The 14,962-nt window shown below is 40.2% G+C and overlaps 3 protein-coding genes across 3 annotated transcripts in view; 2 read left to right on the plus strand and 1 right to left on the minus strand.

Annotated features, from left to right (window-relative positions):
- The window catches only part of LOC118405911 (serine/threonine-protein kinase ATR-like), a gene marked incomplete in the record, with an annotated part of 48,386 nt that extends 43,639 nt beyond the window's left edge, over positions 1-4,747 (plus strand). The window contains 11 exon segments of the mRNA XM_035805750.1: positions 1-28; positions 636-743; positions 1,028-1,116; positions 1,289-1,354; positions 1,668-1,763; positions 2,212-2,365; positions 2,789-2,854; positions 3,264-3,349; positions 3,723-3,825; positions 4,079-4,183; positions 4,479-4,747. Of these exon segments, the coding sequence (XP_035661643.1) occupies positions 1-28; positions 636-743; positions 1,028-1,116; positions 1,289-1,354; positions 1,668-1,763; positions 2,212-2,365; positions 2,789-2,854; positions 3,264-3,349; positions 3,723-3,825; positions 4,079-4,183; positions 4,479-4,538 (961 nt within the window).
- The window catches only part of LOC118406008 (kelch-like protein 42), a 266,342-nt gene that overhangs the window by 89,605 nt on the left and 161,775 nt on the right, over positions 1-14,962 (plus strand). The window lies entirely within an intron of this gene.
- LOC118409106 (myotubularin-related protein 10-B-like) overlaps positions 6,405-14,962 on the minus strand; it is a gene marked incomplete in the record, with an annotated part of 13,083 nt that continues 4,525 nt past the window's right edge. The window contains 14 exon segments of the mRNA XM_035809971.1: positions 6,405-7,149; positions 7,719-7,873; positions 8,494-8,672; positions 9,002-9,072; positions 9,622-9,700; positions 10,072-10,202; positions 10,710-10,760; positions 11,207-11,239; positions 12,432-12,521; positions 12,963-13,067; positions 13,515-13,632; positions 14,075-14,165; positions 14,428-14,484; positions 14,713-14,792. Of these exon segments, the coding sequence (XP_035665864.1) occupies positions 6,441-7,149; positions 7,719-7,873; positions 8,494-8,672; positions 9,002-9,072; positions 9,622-9,700; positions 10,072-10,202; positions 10,710-10,760; positions 11,207-11,239; positions 12,432-12,521; positions 12,963-13,067; positions 13,515-13,632; positions 14,075-14,165; positions 14,428-14,484; positions 14,713-14,792 (1,949 nt within the window).

Below are 14,962 nucleotides of genomic sequence, written 5' to 3' on the forward strand. Positions count from 1 at the left end.
GGCATACTTCCTCATGTGCAAACCTCACGTAAGTGCTAATGTACAGATATATAATAGGTGTACACAGGCCCCCAAGATGGTGCTACTGCCTATAGAGCATTTTCACCTGATGTCATCACTGTGTCTGGCGCCATGTTGGTGTCCCTATTTGCGCTTCTGTGAATCATAGATCAAGAGTTTCTGAAATTTAAAGATCATCAATCCTACCCTTGCAAAACCTTATTTTTAGTATAGGTGGATCTATGGGATATGAAATACATGATATGTTCAGTTACCTTGAGACATATAATTAGAAATTGTTGTGGTATTTCTGTAACTGGTATATCCAATTGCGCTATCTGTAAGATACATCAATCATATCATCCCATTTGGCATCATGTTGCAATTGTTTGTAGTCATTGGCAAATGAATATGTAAGACTGAAGCATGATGAATTATCAGCAAACCAAGTCCACGTTGAGCTACTGCTAGCATATTTAAGCTTTAAGTTACATGTGCTTGTACTTCCTGTTTCATGTATTACACTCAGCAAAATTTTAGTTCTGACATATGTGTTATTAACAAACTAGAATTTTGAAACAGAAAAAAAGTATGAGCAGTTAAATGATTTGTTTTCTTAATTGTGTTAACAATAGGATGACCTGCGGAAAGACTGTCGGCTGATGGAGTTCAATGCCATTGTCAATAAATGTCTGAGGAAAGACCCAGAGTCTCGCAGAAGGCAGCTGTACATCAGGACATATGTAAATGCTAAATGTTGTCTGTAAAATAGTGTACCGAATGGTTCTCTCCTTAGTGCTGAATGTGTAGTCTGTAGAACACTATATGAATGGTTCTCTCCTTGGTGCTGAATGTGTAGTCTAGAACACTAGCAAGAATGATTCTCTCCTTGGTGCTGAAAGTGTAATCTGTAGAACACAGCAAAGAATGGCTCTCTCCTCACAAAAGTGTGTGCAACATTCATGATTGCTGCTAGTTCTTCATACTCTAACCAAAACTTGTAATTCTTACATTGTCTGTCATACAGTCAGTGGTTCCCCTGAATGAAGAATGCGGGCTGATAGAGTGGGTAAACAACACCCACCCTCTACGTCAGGTGCTCATCAAGATCTACAAGTAAGTATGGTTATTTTTTATGATAGTGGGGAGGAAACTTTGAATGAGTACTGAAAGGTTAGTTATATCAGTTAAGCATACTAGTATGTACTCCTGGACCAAATATTCCCAGTTGTATTCTGAAGAGGGTTGTATTCTGTATATTTACTACTGGTGTTTTGTTTACCAATAGGGAGAAGGGCATGTACACCAGGGCTAGTGAGTTCAAGCCTTTCCTCTCAAAGGACTTGCAAAAAGAGTGAGTATTTCATTCCTTATGGTTGCTCAAGGCACCGATAGAAGCGTAATAGTAATATCCATGTGCTATCAATTCTTGACTCATCATAGATGATTTCACAGACGCATGATACTAGTCTAGTAAGAAAGTTTGAGAACCACCTTGGGGCTGCTGCAAATAAGCAGGTGGTCTTAACTATGTCTGTGTCTATGTAAAACTGGATGAGATTGTTTCAATGTGGCTTGTGACAGGAGGTGGTTGGCTATGCCAGGTGTTTTGGCTGTATATTGCATATTTTTGCCAGTACTACTTCTGATGCCTGTATTGTCCACAGGGAGAGACTGCACATGTTTCAGAACACCATCCTACCCAAACACCCTCCCGTGTTCAGGGAATGGTTCCTGAAAGTGTTCCCTGATCCAACCTCATGGTGAGTGAGTTATCTTCTTACCATAGCCAGGCTGGAACTACTGGGGTGTACACATTTTCATGTGATGTCATTGCTGTGCCACCATGTTGTTTTTCCTATTTTCATTTTGGTGTCCCTGTTTGTATTTTGCTGCCCAAAAGTTCACTTCTATGATATGTCTAAATGTTATACAAATACTGGTTCTCAAGCCACTGTTAGTTCCCCAGTACACAAGCATTGGTACAAGCCTTTAGATTATTTTGATTGGTTGTCATGATACCAATACTGAAATATTTTACCCCACAAGGTTGCTAGTTTTGTGAAGTATATGTTTACTTGCAATCAGCAAATTACAGGTATTTTGGTCCCTGTTATAGTACAAAATTGTAAGCTATGAGATTGTATTCTAGTACTGAAAGAATCATAGATGCTGAAGTAGATTTGATGAGTTTTTCCCGTACCTACCCAGGTACCAGGCCCGTCTGAACTACTGCCGCACCACAGCGGTCATGTCCATGGTGGGGTACATCCTGGGGCTGGGGGATCGGCATGGAGAAAACATCCTGTTCGACTCCACCAATGGGGACTGTGTGCATGTGGACTTCAACTGTCTCTTCAACAAGGTGTGGTTTCGCTTTCTCCAACTTTTGAGAGACATTTGTCTGCCTGTACTACATGTATATGCAAGTTAGGTATTATTCTCATTGTGGCTATGTCCAAACTACATGTACATGTCATACCTTTTATTCTAATGAAAAGGGTCTTAAATGATATCCCGTTTATCATCAAAATCAGTTTCATCTCTTAATCTTGTCAAGTGTGTATCAAATATGTCTTCAACTTAGTTTAATTCACCCTTTTTGCATGTGCTTTTGCATGGTTTGCTTCACTTAGCTATATTTGTAATTTTTAGACCAAACTACATGTGTGCATAGGTGTAACATTTGTAGGATAGACATAGTCTCAACAATATAGAAATAGTCTCAAACATGACTCATTGAATAGTCACAGCAGTGACAGCACTTGATGTATTTTTGTGTGGGCAGGGAGAAACATTTGACTGGCCAGAGTTGGTGCCCTTCCGTCTCACACACAACATGGTCAACGCAATGGTAAGCCAGGGTCTCACATGTGTACTTTCTTGTCTGACAGCAAAACTGCAAAAGCGTATGCGTTGAGACTTTGATTGAATCTATAATGGTGTTTGCTGTATTGATGCACATTTGTGCCGTTTTCCCCGACCATCAAAAAGCATTTTGACTTTGTTCAATCCTAGCTGAATAATAGGACACAAAATACAATGTGAAAAAGGCATTTTAGTCCCTCATAGGTCATTCTAGCAGGGCTGATCAGAAATGATTTGTTTGAACAAAAAAAAAACAGAAGAAACATGTTTTTGCTTGTCCGGGACTCAATGGACTCCTCCTAAACAATTCTTAAAAGTCCGTAACATATAGCCCACCAAGTGCCATATACATATGTGGCACCTGATGTCACCATCGGTGTTTATCTCTGCCATAGGGTCCCCTAGGGTATGAGGGGATCTTCCGACGGGCCTGTGAGACAACCATGAAAGTCATGAGGGAACAGAAGGACCCTCTCATGTGGTGAGTCATGTATTTCTTTATTGTATACGTATTTGTTATTACATTAACAGAGGAAAACCGGAAAATTGAAATACAGTATAACCTAAACATTATCACTTTCAGCATTTAAGTGATCTTACATGTATTTGGTAATTCCCTTTCGCCATTTTTCATATCCATCAGCATAGTCTAAGACTCTGAAGAACACTGCAAAGAAAGTTTATCTCCTTGGTGCTGAATGCATAGTCTGTAGAACACAAAAGAATGGACTTCTCCTTCATGCTGAATTTGAAGGTAATACAGTAAAGAAATAGTGCTTGACCACAGCCCACATACATATAGACATTGTATTTCCCATCCTAATGGGATGATGCTGTTGTTTCTGCCCATGCAGTGTGCTGAGGTCCTTTATCTTCGACCCCTTGGTGGAGTGGTCCCGAGTGAACAAGAGCACCAGGTCTGTGGTTCCTGAGTCAGGAGAGATCAGCAATGAGAAGGTAACTGTACCTCAAATTATCTCACAATGTTTTATTACACTCCGTCTCCATGGTAGGGGATATATGGAAGCTCATATACATGTAGAACCATCTTTAGATTTTTTAATAAAGTCTCAAAGTTTCAGTGTCATCAAGAGCTTGCTGGAAGGTTGTGTAGATTAGCTCCAATTTCAGGTGTTAACAGTATATTTCGTCAGTGTGTTGTATCTAATGCTTTGAATATAATAGCAAATAATTGCTTGACATTTTGTAGGCTATGACACATGTGAGGGACATTGACCAGCGGCTTCAGGGGGTGTTCAAGAAGATGCGAGGACTTCCACTGTCCATCGAAGGCCATGTTCACCATCTCATACAGGTATTGTCTGTGTAGCTACCTCTGCCTCTCCTAGTCATGGCGACTCTTGGACTGTGTGTTTGCTTGTATATTTTGTATAGTAGCCCTCACCATGGTGAGCAGAAGTGCAGCATGATTTGTCAATATTACCACCTTGACCTCTTACTAAATTCCACTAAAAATGTCAGAGACCCAAGAAACTCGTGTGGTCTTAACACAAATGTACATGTTACCATGTCATGTATTTTGAACAAAAGTAATCATGAGAAAACACAAGATTTATGTGGGTAAATGCAACTCCATGTTTCTGTTCCAGGAGGCCACATCAGACCTCCTGCTGTGCCAGATGTACATCGGATGGGCATCTTTCCTGTGACCTGGAGGGTCTGCTCTGGCCTAACAGATTAATGGTACATGTACCTCAAAGGCCTACAGTAGGAAACAGTTGGAAAACACTTGACCTGGACTACAAGGGCTTAACTACTTCCTTAATGCTATTTTTGAAACATGCAGAAAGGACTATTTGTTGCTGATTTCCTCACAGATGTACGTGAAGGATCCAACTCAGTCTTTGTTTTGTGGCATTTCTGTACACTTTAACTCCTCAACAGGAGAAAAGTGCAGGCAAAAAAGATGTATCATAAACTGCTGCTGAAGATGAGTGACTCGGCACATGGTTGAGACTACAAATGTGGTATGAACTTCAGACTTTTCCATGTAACATACTGTTGGCATATTAAATGGCACTGTTGCCAAAAGCTGAACTTTCTTTCAAGCCTCATTAATATCTACTGCATCATTCAGTAAAGAGAGAAGGAAAACATTCATGCATGACAAACAGCTCTTCAGCTAGCAGATTTTTTACTTTGAGTTATGTGTTTATTCATCCAGTGAAATCATGATTACGTTAGTGACTTAGTACAGACAAATCTGGTATCAGCCTTTGCACAATGATTGGAAATAAGATTAAGCAATATTCAAACCAATTTAGGTGTCATCCTTTTGTGATTCTTATGTGTCACTTCCAAACATTTTTGATGATACAACACAGGATTCAACAACTAATTTCACGATTTGGGCAATATGGAAAAGGGAATATTTGAAACATATCCTCTATCGATAAGTATGGCAGTGATTCGAACATTACTTATACTGCCAAGAAACAAATAATTAGCATGATTGCAATCTCAGGTTTGAAAGTCATAAGATCACCATACTAAGTATACATGTACATGTATGCACCGTATCTGCACTTCAAAATTTAAGTTAGTAGGGATCGCTTTAACAGGTTGCAAGCTTCTGGTATTCTTTATCAATCATTTGTTATCTATATACCAGGAACGGTAAAAAAAATGATAATTTTGACAATACATGTTTGCTAAGATAACTAAAAAATGACTTATTTCAAGTGGAGACTCCTCCCTTAATTAATGTGCACTTACTTACACTTACATTGATTATGATGTGGGGTGAAAACTAGACCTGAACCATATATCTGCTTGGAGATTAGGTAAACTGGCTTGTTCCTATTACAGCATTGTACATGCTTTGTTCCCATCATGATGTTTGACTACCTACATGTACAGACGTGTTAAATATGGCAAATGTTACAATCCCATCTTAACCTACTTCAAGCTAACAACAGCTGACTCAAAATATACAATACTAACAAAGGGACACACTGGTAGCATTGCACCTTCATGTGAATATGTACAACATTAAATTACGTTTTAGAATGAATTAACAAGTATTAGGTACATGATTGATGATGGCAAGTATAGGCATCATGCTATGAATCAACACAGATGACAGTAATGGTTACGATTACTTTAGTCTAGCTTCTATGGGACAACTGTCCTTTATGCTGAATTACAAAACAAGAGATACAAAATTACAAGTACTTCGATACACTACAAATCTACAAAAATCAAGATAAAAATTAAGACTACACTACAAAAAAATAGATTCAAGATAAAACAAATGACTGTTAAAAATGCTCTTCTTACAGACATGGTTGTAAAATGGTGTTCTCGGTCTACAAGACCACCAACATACAAGGCAGTTCCTATCAAGGCCACATACACAGCAGGCGAGAAGCACAACAAACTACGGGTTATCTCAGGAAAATACAGACTACAGTGTGAAAAATCATCTTCTAATCTAAAAGCCCACACACTTCACTTCTGGCCATTTTAGAGTCATTCGACTTAGGAATTAAAAAATCAGGTGGTCTCTAATATGAAGTAATAATAAAGTAATGGGCACAGGAAACACTTCCTCAGTCGTCCCCGTTCGCTGCTGCTCCGTTGTAACTTGAGACAGACATCCTACGCAGGAAGGAGAAGAGAGGGGTCCCCACTATGGACTTCCTGTCCATGCTTCCTATAGGGGAGTAGGGAAACGCTGACGTCAGAGAGTCATTTGCATCAAACCCTCGGGGGCTCTCGAACGTGAAGAACATTCCACTCTCCTGACTGGTGTTGTGTTGGTCAGGTTTGGACATCTCCAGACTGTGGATCTTCATGTTTAGGATGTGCAGTTCGTCCACGAGCAGACACTGGTGGAAGTACTCTGAGGGAGGGCCACCGCCGACGGTGTGGGCCCACGGTATCCACCTCATGTAACACTGGGTCCATAACTTCAGTCCTGCTCCGATGTTAATCGGAAACAGCGGTCCGTTGAAACTTGGCGTGGAAGGCGCTACGAATGACACCTGCGCAGACGCGCTGGCTTGCTTCTTCTTCTTGCTCTTCCACTTGTTCCTGGACTTGAAGCTTCCCAGCGTGTTGGTGGGGTTGGGAGGTACCACTGTGGGGCCGTTGGAGGGGTGTTCGGGAAAGTACTCCGCCAGCTTGCCGCCGTACAGGGGGTTGTTGAAGAGCAGGCGGTCCTGGTCAGAGAACTGGAGGGACCAGTCCCACACAGGCATCAGCGTTGGTGACGTGTTGTCATTCTTGTCTCGCTTGGCATCCATGCAGGCCACATATCTGGAGATACAAAGGCAAAAACAACAGGAAAATTGTTATACTTCCAAGTGATAAGTCACTCTGCCATCCCTGTCTATTTCTGTGACATTTGTTGACTGACGTCTTTCCTTTCACATCGCAAGCTATAAAACTCCATTAACTCGGGAGAAATGAGTACCTACAGGTAGCTTTGGTTAGAGACATTGTCTTGGATGGTCCCTAATGCTGAGGTCTTATACCTTGTACATGTATTTATACATACAAATGTGGCATGTTAAGGCAGTATGCAGATTAAAGACTGGACCGGCCTGCCCCTTGCCAGCTCCCAAGTGTTGCCACATGATAGGGCAAGATGGAGAGAGGCAGTGTACTCAGTGGCTAAGTGACCCCATGATCACCCCTGGTCAAGGGACTGGTAAGCGGTAAGTATTGGTTATGCAAACAAACAAACTTGGTGGGGTAGGAAACTGACCTGTCCCTTTCACTGTGGAAGAGGAAGGTTGCAAACAACGGCACCCTGGCGTACAAAACTGGTGTGTTAAGGCGGTATACTGGTTAAGCAAACAAAGATAATAGGTAAGGAAACTGACCTGTCCCTTTCACTGTTGAAGAGGAAGGTTGCAAACAGCGGCACCCGGGCGCTGTCCCACAGGGTGGTCAGGTACGTCTCCGTGAACTCAAAGCATGATGGGAACTGCTGCAGCAGCTGCCATACACAGTCCAGGAACAACAGGAACACTGGCGACTGGAGGGAATAAACATGCAGGGTTAGTACTAGAGCTGAAGGACTAGACAGATACTGGTACAGAGGTATGGGTGCAGGTTTGAACCTATAAAAACAATTCAACAAAAGTGACCTGTCTTCAATCGAGACATCTATCTTACACAATAAATTAGTAATCTCTGAGGCTGAAAGAAAGAAGCTTTTTGAAACAATTAAAATATCCCTGAGCTTTCACGATTTAGAAGACGCAAAACCACATGTGCTATTGACATCACAAAACCCACTTCATCACTGAATATGTGGGACTCGTCAACCACTGCCTCCAAAAGAAGCCCCCCGCCATGAGGAGGACATTTTTGTTACCTTTTTCTGTTACTGTATCTGTGCCCACAACTGCAACTAGTCTACATGCATGTGTTTGCAATTTAAGATTCCATGACTAATACTTTTATCCGCACTTATTATCCGCAGGTAACCTATATCCATGTTTTTGAAAATGGGCCTTAGGGATATCAAGTTGACGGACGGTGGATTCAAACTGCAATATTTTTTAAATATTGCAATTTAACACCACTGCCCATCGACTTGATATCCCTAACATGGATATAGGTTACCCACGGATAAAAGTGAACTAGTGTTACCTCCTTGCTCTCCCTGTCCATGGTGTGTACGTGGTGCAGCCTGTCAGTGAAGCGATGTCCGCTCACCACCCACTCCCTCTGCACCAGGGCCTGGAACCCCACCAACGTGCGAGTGTGACAGTCCAGAATCACCTGCACAAGGCTGGCCACCACACACGACAGGTCACGCCCATCGTACTCTGAGGGGGGGGGGATAAGTATAACAAAATAGTTATTATGACAGTCGCATTACAAGTGGTATTGAATGGCAAAAGGGCCTTAAGGGCTAGGTTGGCAGATATAAGATTGAGAAGTCATGGGTTTTATTGAAAAAAGTTCAGGTTTTCCACATTGTGGTTGCTCTCTTTTCAAAATATATCAGTCAAAATCAGATTACAACAGGGTATTTATTATGGAAATATAGAGTGCATAAGAAATTTCACATCTATTTTCAAGCAAATAAGCCGTGGGAATCTGCTCTACCAATGCTGTGAAATGTTTATTATATAAATTAACAATGTGATCGTACCTCTAAGCACCACGGTCTGTCTACTGCCTGCTATCCTCTCAGCCACAGCAGACGACACCGACAGACAGGCACTGTGGAAGGCATGGAGCAAAACCTTTCTTTAAGGCACACACGAAGAACAAGAAATCTTAAGATATCATACCTCCAACAGTTCTTGCAAACTTCTTGGTTTATTAATCATTGTTAATTTCAAAAGAAGAGCAATGTTTTGTATATAAGGTACCAATGCATTAACACTTCTCTCTCACAATAAAGAACATAATCAAAATGTCAAAATTTCTCCCAAATCTAGTTCTGTCAACTCTCATACATAATTTCCCAGAAGGGGGTAGCTCACTGAAGCTGTAGCACGTTGGCTGTGGTGGAGGGATCTGACAAGTAGCTCCAAATATTTCATTGATTAACAAATCTTTATACACATTGTGTGCTTTCTTGTCTTTTGACTGCTGCATATTCACATTATAAAGTCAAGAGTAACACAAATTCAATTTAGAATGATTTGCCGCCACTAACATACCGGTACTGCTGTCCAGTGTCACATCTCCTTAGAACGTCCATATAATAGGCAGTCTGAGGATTAGGATATAAAGCAAGGTACATTGCAGAAGAGTAAGACCTACCTGACACATTGTAACCATTTGGTCCCATCCAGTAGACTATACCACTTCTGGTCAGCAGCCCAGAAGTCTTCAGCTCCAGCTATTAAACACAGCAGTACAATTTATGGTTATGCTTTCAGCTGGGGCAACTGTTAATACTGCAAGTTAACATAATATTTGGCACTGCATAACATTTAGTCAAAGCCTTAAAAAAAATCAACATTACAAGAGAGTAAACCTTGCTATCATGCTGTTACCAAGAGCACCTTCAACTCAGGGCTGATTACAGCTTTTGCGTACATGTATATTTCAGGCGAATCATTTACAAGAAGAGGTCAAACAGACGTCCACACTATTTGCCAGGGAAGCTACAATGTATCAGAGGAGTGGACTGAAAGCAGAAGGGGATGGATACAGTATCCTGCAATAGAAAAGCATTGCTCAGAGAGTGTGGCAGTTCAGAATACTAACCTGGCATACACAGGTCCCGTAGTTTGTAGTAAGCCTGCTGAATGTACTTAGGCGAGGGACATAATCTGCCCAGGTCGATGATGGAAGCCTTGGTCCTCTCGGGGTGGGTACTCTCTATCGCCCGCAACATGCTACAAGCACAGGTGATAAAACAGATACAACTGCTAAAAAACAGATACTAGCTTTATCCTAGACTAGGCCATACCAATCTAATTTGTTGGTTCTCGGACTTCAAAGTAAAAAATAATGCTGAAGAGGAAGATCAAAATGAAGGGGGAAAGTCTGTGCTATAGTAAACACTATTTCAGAGAGTAATCATGAATACAGTTACTATACAGTCAATTTTCCATCAGCACAGCTTTCCTCCCCACACTTTTCATCTAGACCTCTTCTTGAAGTTTTACTAAAGATTGTCGGAGAACCAAGAAATTGAATTGATGTGGCCTTATGGAGTCTTGCAATGTTAGGAATTAGTTTAGCATTTTAGTATATTTATTAACTTTTTCTTCAAGGGGTTTTCAAGGCTCTGAAATGGCTTGTTAGTGAAAAATTATTAAAATGGCATGAAATGTTTTTATGTGCTTAATTTGATACCACCTTTTGGCCACACCAATTTTATTACGGTACTTTCCACATACCTGTCTAAAACTCCCCTACAAGCAAGTTGAGAAATAGTCACAACAGGCATCCTGCAGTTACGATAGGCATTTTCACATTGCACACTAGGAAATACAAGGCACTATGCTTTGCATAACTATGACAACCAGTATGCAAGGAATGTGGACGGCGTCTGCTCAAGTTGCCACAACCCATAGTGCCCCATATCTCCCAGCATTCAATGGGATGTATAAAAAGGTCCATCATTTTCATTTTGATACGCAATGACACTGTCAATAAAACACCACTTAATGAAACAAACCTTAGCCCCATTTTTTAAAACTAAAAAATTAGCATCATTTCATAAAGTTGAAAAAAGTGCCTTTCCAGCTAAAATATTGTCTTTTTAATGTTTGATTGCATTTTAAGACAACAGCAAGACTTAGTGCATTTACATATAGCAAGGTTTCTGGAGAGTTTAAGCCAGCTGTACTTGTCAGTGCTTTTGTAGACGAAGCGTAACGTGTGTGTGACTTACAGTGGCACCACCTGAGTGGATGGTAGGCAGTGCCTGAACCAGCAATGCCCATGAAGCAATAACATAAGAAACAGTACAGAAATATCATGTCAGTGTATGTGTGTGCATATACAACACCAAGTAAAAGAATAACACCAAAGCTGACCAAATACCGTGTGGGAAGCAGTGTTGAAAATACCTTGAAAAGTGAGCACCTCCAAATAAAGACTACCTGGCCATTAACAATGATATCACTTTTGTTGGTCCCTTTGAAAATTTTCCCCCCATTGACACAAGCAGTAAGAATCCTGTCTCTCATGAGTGACCACCAGTCCACATAAATCACAGTTTATCAGTGATCTACTTGGGCAGTTTTTACTATATCTGCATTTTTTACTTCTGGCTCGGCAGTGATATATGTTCAGTAAAATAAAAATAATAGATATAGTGATTGTGTTTACACTAAGAATTTTGATGGCCTAAACATTTGCTGAACATTTGCAATATAGTGATTGTGGGTTGCAGCCAATAGATTATCATGTCACTTTGCAATTGTTCTGCTAACAGCGCATGCTATGAGAGCTTCTCAATGTACAATGTACCTGTCCATAATGTTAGTTTCACATCAGTAACAGATAACCCTTTTATTTCCCCAAAAGGTAAACTGAATGTACTTCAGCAACATTTTATTGAATTATTCATCACTCCGACTGGGTAAAATGGACTACCCTTTGTTTAAGATCTATTACGAATCGATAATGTATTATCGGTTATGACAAGGTATGTATGTGTATTATGTATATGATGTTTATTACTTAATATTAGTAATGTTCATTGCTGTTGACAATACTGTTGATTGACTGAGATGGCATGAATGTACATCAATTGTCTAGACAAATCTCTATATTAAGTTCACTTAGATTATGTTGCTATTTTCTACTCAACCTTAATGTATTATCAGACAGTATATCTGTACATCAACATGTATATCACATTGACACGTATAAATAACAATCTTTCACAAGCAAAATGCACACAAGGTCAACAACATTATCAAGTAAATTGATAGAACTGTAAAAACTATCCAATGACATGTCATGAATTCTTATACCAATTCTTTAAATAAAAAGATTTTTCACCTCTGCATCTTCTTTAGCTTGGTTTTATTTCATGAAAGGCATAAGTGAACTCTTTTCTTTCTAGATAACAGATAAAGAGTATGTTATTTGACTAGAGCCCAGCCTACCTTTCCAGATACTGTGTTTGTGTTGTGTCTGATCTCAGTTCCACCATCCTGAACCAGGGCACTCCCATTCTGATGGCTCCAACTCCACAACTGGAACAGGCAGTACAGACTTCAATGCACTAGTTGGCCATACCAGTCAAGTTTCTCTCTCTCACTCACTCACTCTCTCTCTCTCTCCCTCCCTCTCTCTCTCTCACTCACTCACTCACTCTCTCTCACTCTCTCTCTGTCACTTACTCACAAGGTTTCTCAGCTCACATTAATATTCAGCCAAGCTCAATGCAAAATGTTTCAAAACTTAAATTTCATCAATCATATCTCCATTATTTCTTTATCATTATCAATTGTTTAATATCTAAATGTATGATTGGGAAAGCTAATTGCAATGATGTCAGACATGATCTTACATTAAAAGGTCAAATACAACTGGTGAGTATGTCAGACAGAAAAAGGCCCAACATTTTCCTGCGAACACAGCAACTGACACTGGCAGGACTTTCTGCACTTTGGTGGGTTGCCCCCACCCAGTACGGACTGACAGAACTTACAGGAACTCTGCCATCCACAAAGTGCGGGCTGGAGTTGCTGAGGTCGTGGTCAGACAGGGAAGAAGGCACGATGAACTGTTCTGGTAACCTGGAGACAGAGAATCATAATTACAACAATGACAATATCTAATAGCAAATACAAGGGGCCAAAGTTTGTTAGGACTTTGTTATGTCATAATGAACAATACCAAAAATAGTAGAAACCAGATAATTGCATAACAGATAACTGCACATTTCTGTTAATTGTACGGAATCCCAAAGTCCCGTAGTGATGAGGTCCAGCTGAATAACTTTGCTTTGTTGCACCATCTGGATAATTGCACAAAATATGCTGGCAAATGGAAAGTGCAATTGAACGGCTTCTAATGTATTTTCTTTAAGTCCAGTACAGGTGCATGGTACATTGACCATTATCTAAAAGATCTCCTCAGTATCATACACAGCCCTACTATGCTAGTAAGTCTTTGAAGGATCTGTGCCTAAACGACAGGACACTTCAGTAGATGTACATGTTTTTAAGAAAATAAACACGTACGTGTCTGACATCTTGAAGTTGGTGTTGGCAAAGCTGACCCTCCAGCCAGAGAGGTTGACTCTGGACAGCTCCCTCTCCCAGTCCTTCACTGCTCGGAACTCAGGGGTGTCTGCAATACCTTAAGGGAAGGTAGGCAGAGCAAAAAACACTTATTCTGTAACATACGGACTTTGAAATGTTTCTACTGCGAGGTCTCCTATGTGTTTTCAATTTATTGGTATTAATATGGGGACTACATAATTATTTTAACTGCAAACCTAAAACACTTTGATAACCTCCTACTGCAAAATTAAGTTACGTAAAAATAGATGAATTTAGTATAGTGATGTCCATGTGCTGAACTTAAAATAAATTCTGTGATGGTATCCACTAACCTACTCTACTCTATCTCAGTAACATCTGGTACACAGATAACTGTTTTTCATGTATAGAGTACTCTATGTACTGTTATTACATCCAGCTCCTATAACCGCCTACCAACTTCAAGCAATACCAAGTCAACCATGCATGCAATCAACCTCATTTATAGATCGTAAAAAAAAATAAAATAAAACACATACCTATCCTGAGGTTCTTCCCAGGGTTGTACTCAAAAGCAAACAGCAGGTCCAGGGAGGTGGGGAAGGCGTGGTGCAGGATGGCATTCACTACCTGGTTACCATGGAAACAAGATAACTTGGTTAGCTTCCACACCTGATAGATACATGTAGCTGAAATTACTCGTTGTTTGCTGTTACTAATTTCTGTCACTACTGCCCAAGAAGACTCAGTGTACAGTCTATGTGAGTGAATGTGAGTGAGTGTGTGTGTGTGTGTGTGTGTGTGTGTGTGTGTGTGTGTGTGTGTGTGTGTGTGTGTGTGTGTGTGTGTGTGTGATGTTTACAACAAGAACACCTGTATGTTTCCTACTTACATTTCTCTCAGCCTCCTTGGGAGTAAACTTGAAACTGAAGGGAAGTATCCTGAAGTCCTGCATTTGAGAAAATTGTGGGAAAAACAAAATTGTTCCTTGTACAGCAATCTTTATTTCACAAAGAACACATGTACAGTTACAGCAAGAAGATAAGTTGATGACCAAACCAACACACACAAAAAATACAGTTAAAAATGACAATTATTTCATTAAACAAGCTAGCAAGAAAAGGAAAATCATACCAATATCACTGAAGAACAGGTAGAAGCAAGTTTGGATTCTCACCTTACAGTGAATCTCTAATATCCCGACCCTGCCTTGTATGTTGCTACCAGCTGGCAGTCGCTTCTTCTTGCCATTCCACACTGCACACAAGGAGACATACCACCAGAAGTTTTATACTGTTATCATTACACAAAACATCTAACTTGACTATTTACAAATTGTCTCTACCTCTGAGGTGTCACCGTAAAAAAAGTTGTCACCATAAATATTAAAAATGCAAATACTTTAATGATGCATAAATTGTTAGATG

The sequence above is a fragment of the Branchiostoma floridae genome, chromosome 2 (genome assembly GCF_000003815.2).
Source record: "Branchiostoma floridae strain S238N-H82 chromosome 2, Bfl_VNyyK, whole genome shotgun sequence".
NCBI lineage: Eukaryota > Metazoa > Chordata > Leptocardii > Amphioxiformes > Branchiostomatidae > Branchiostoma > Branchiostoma floridae.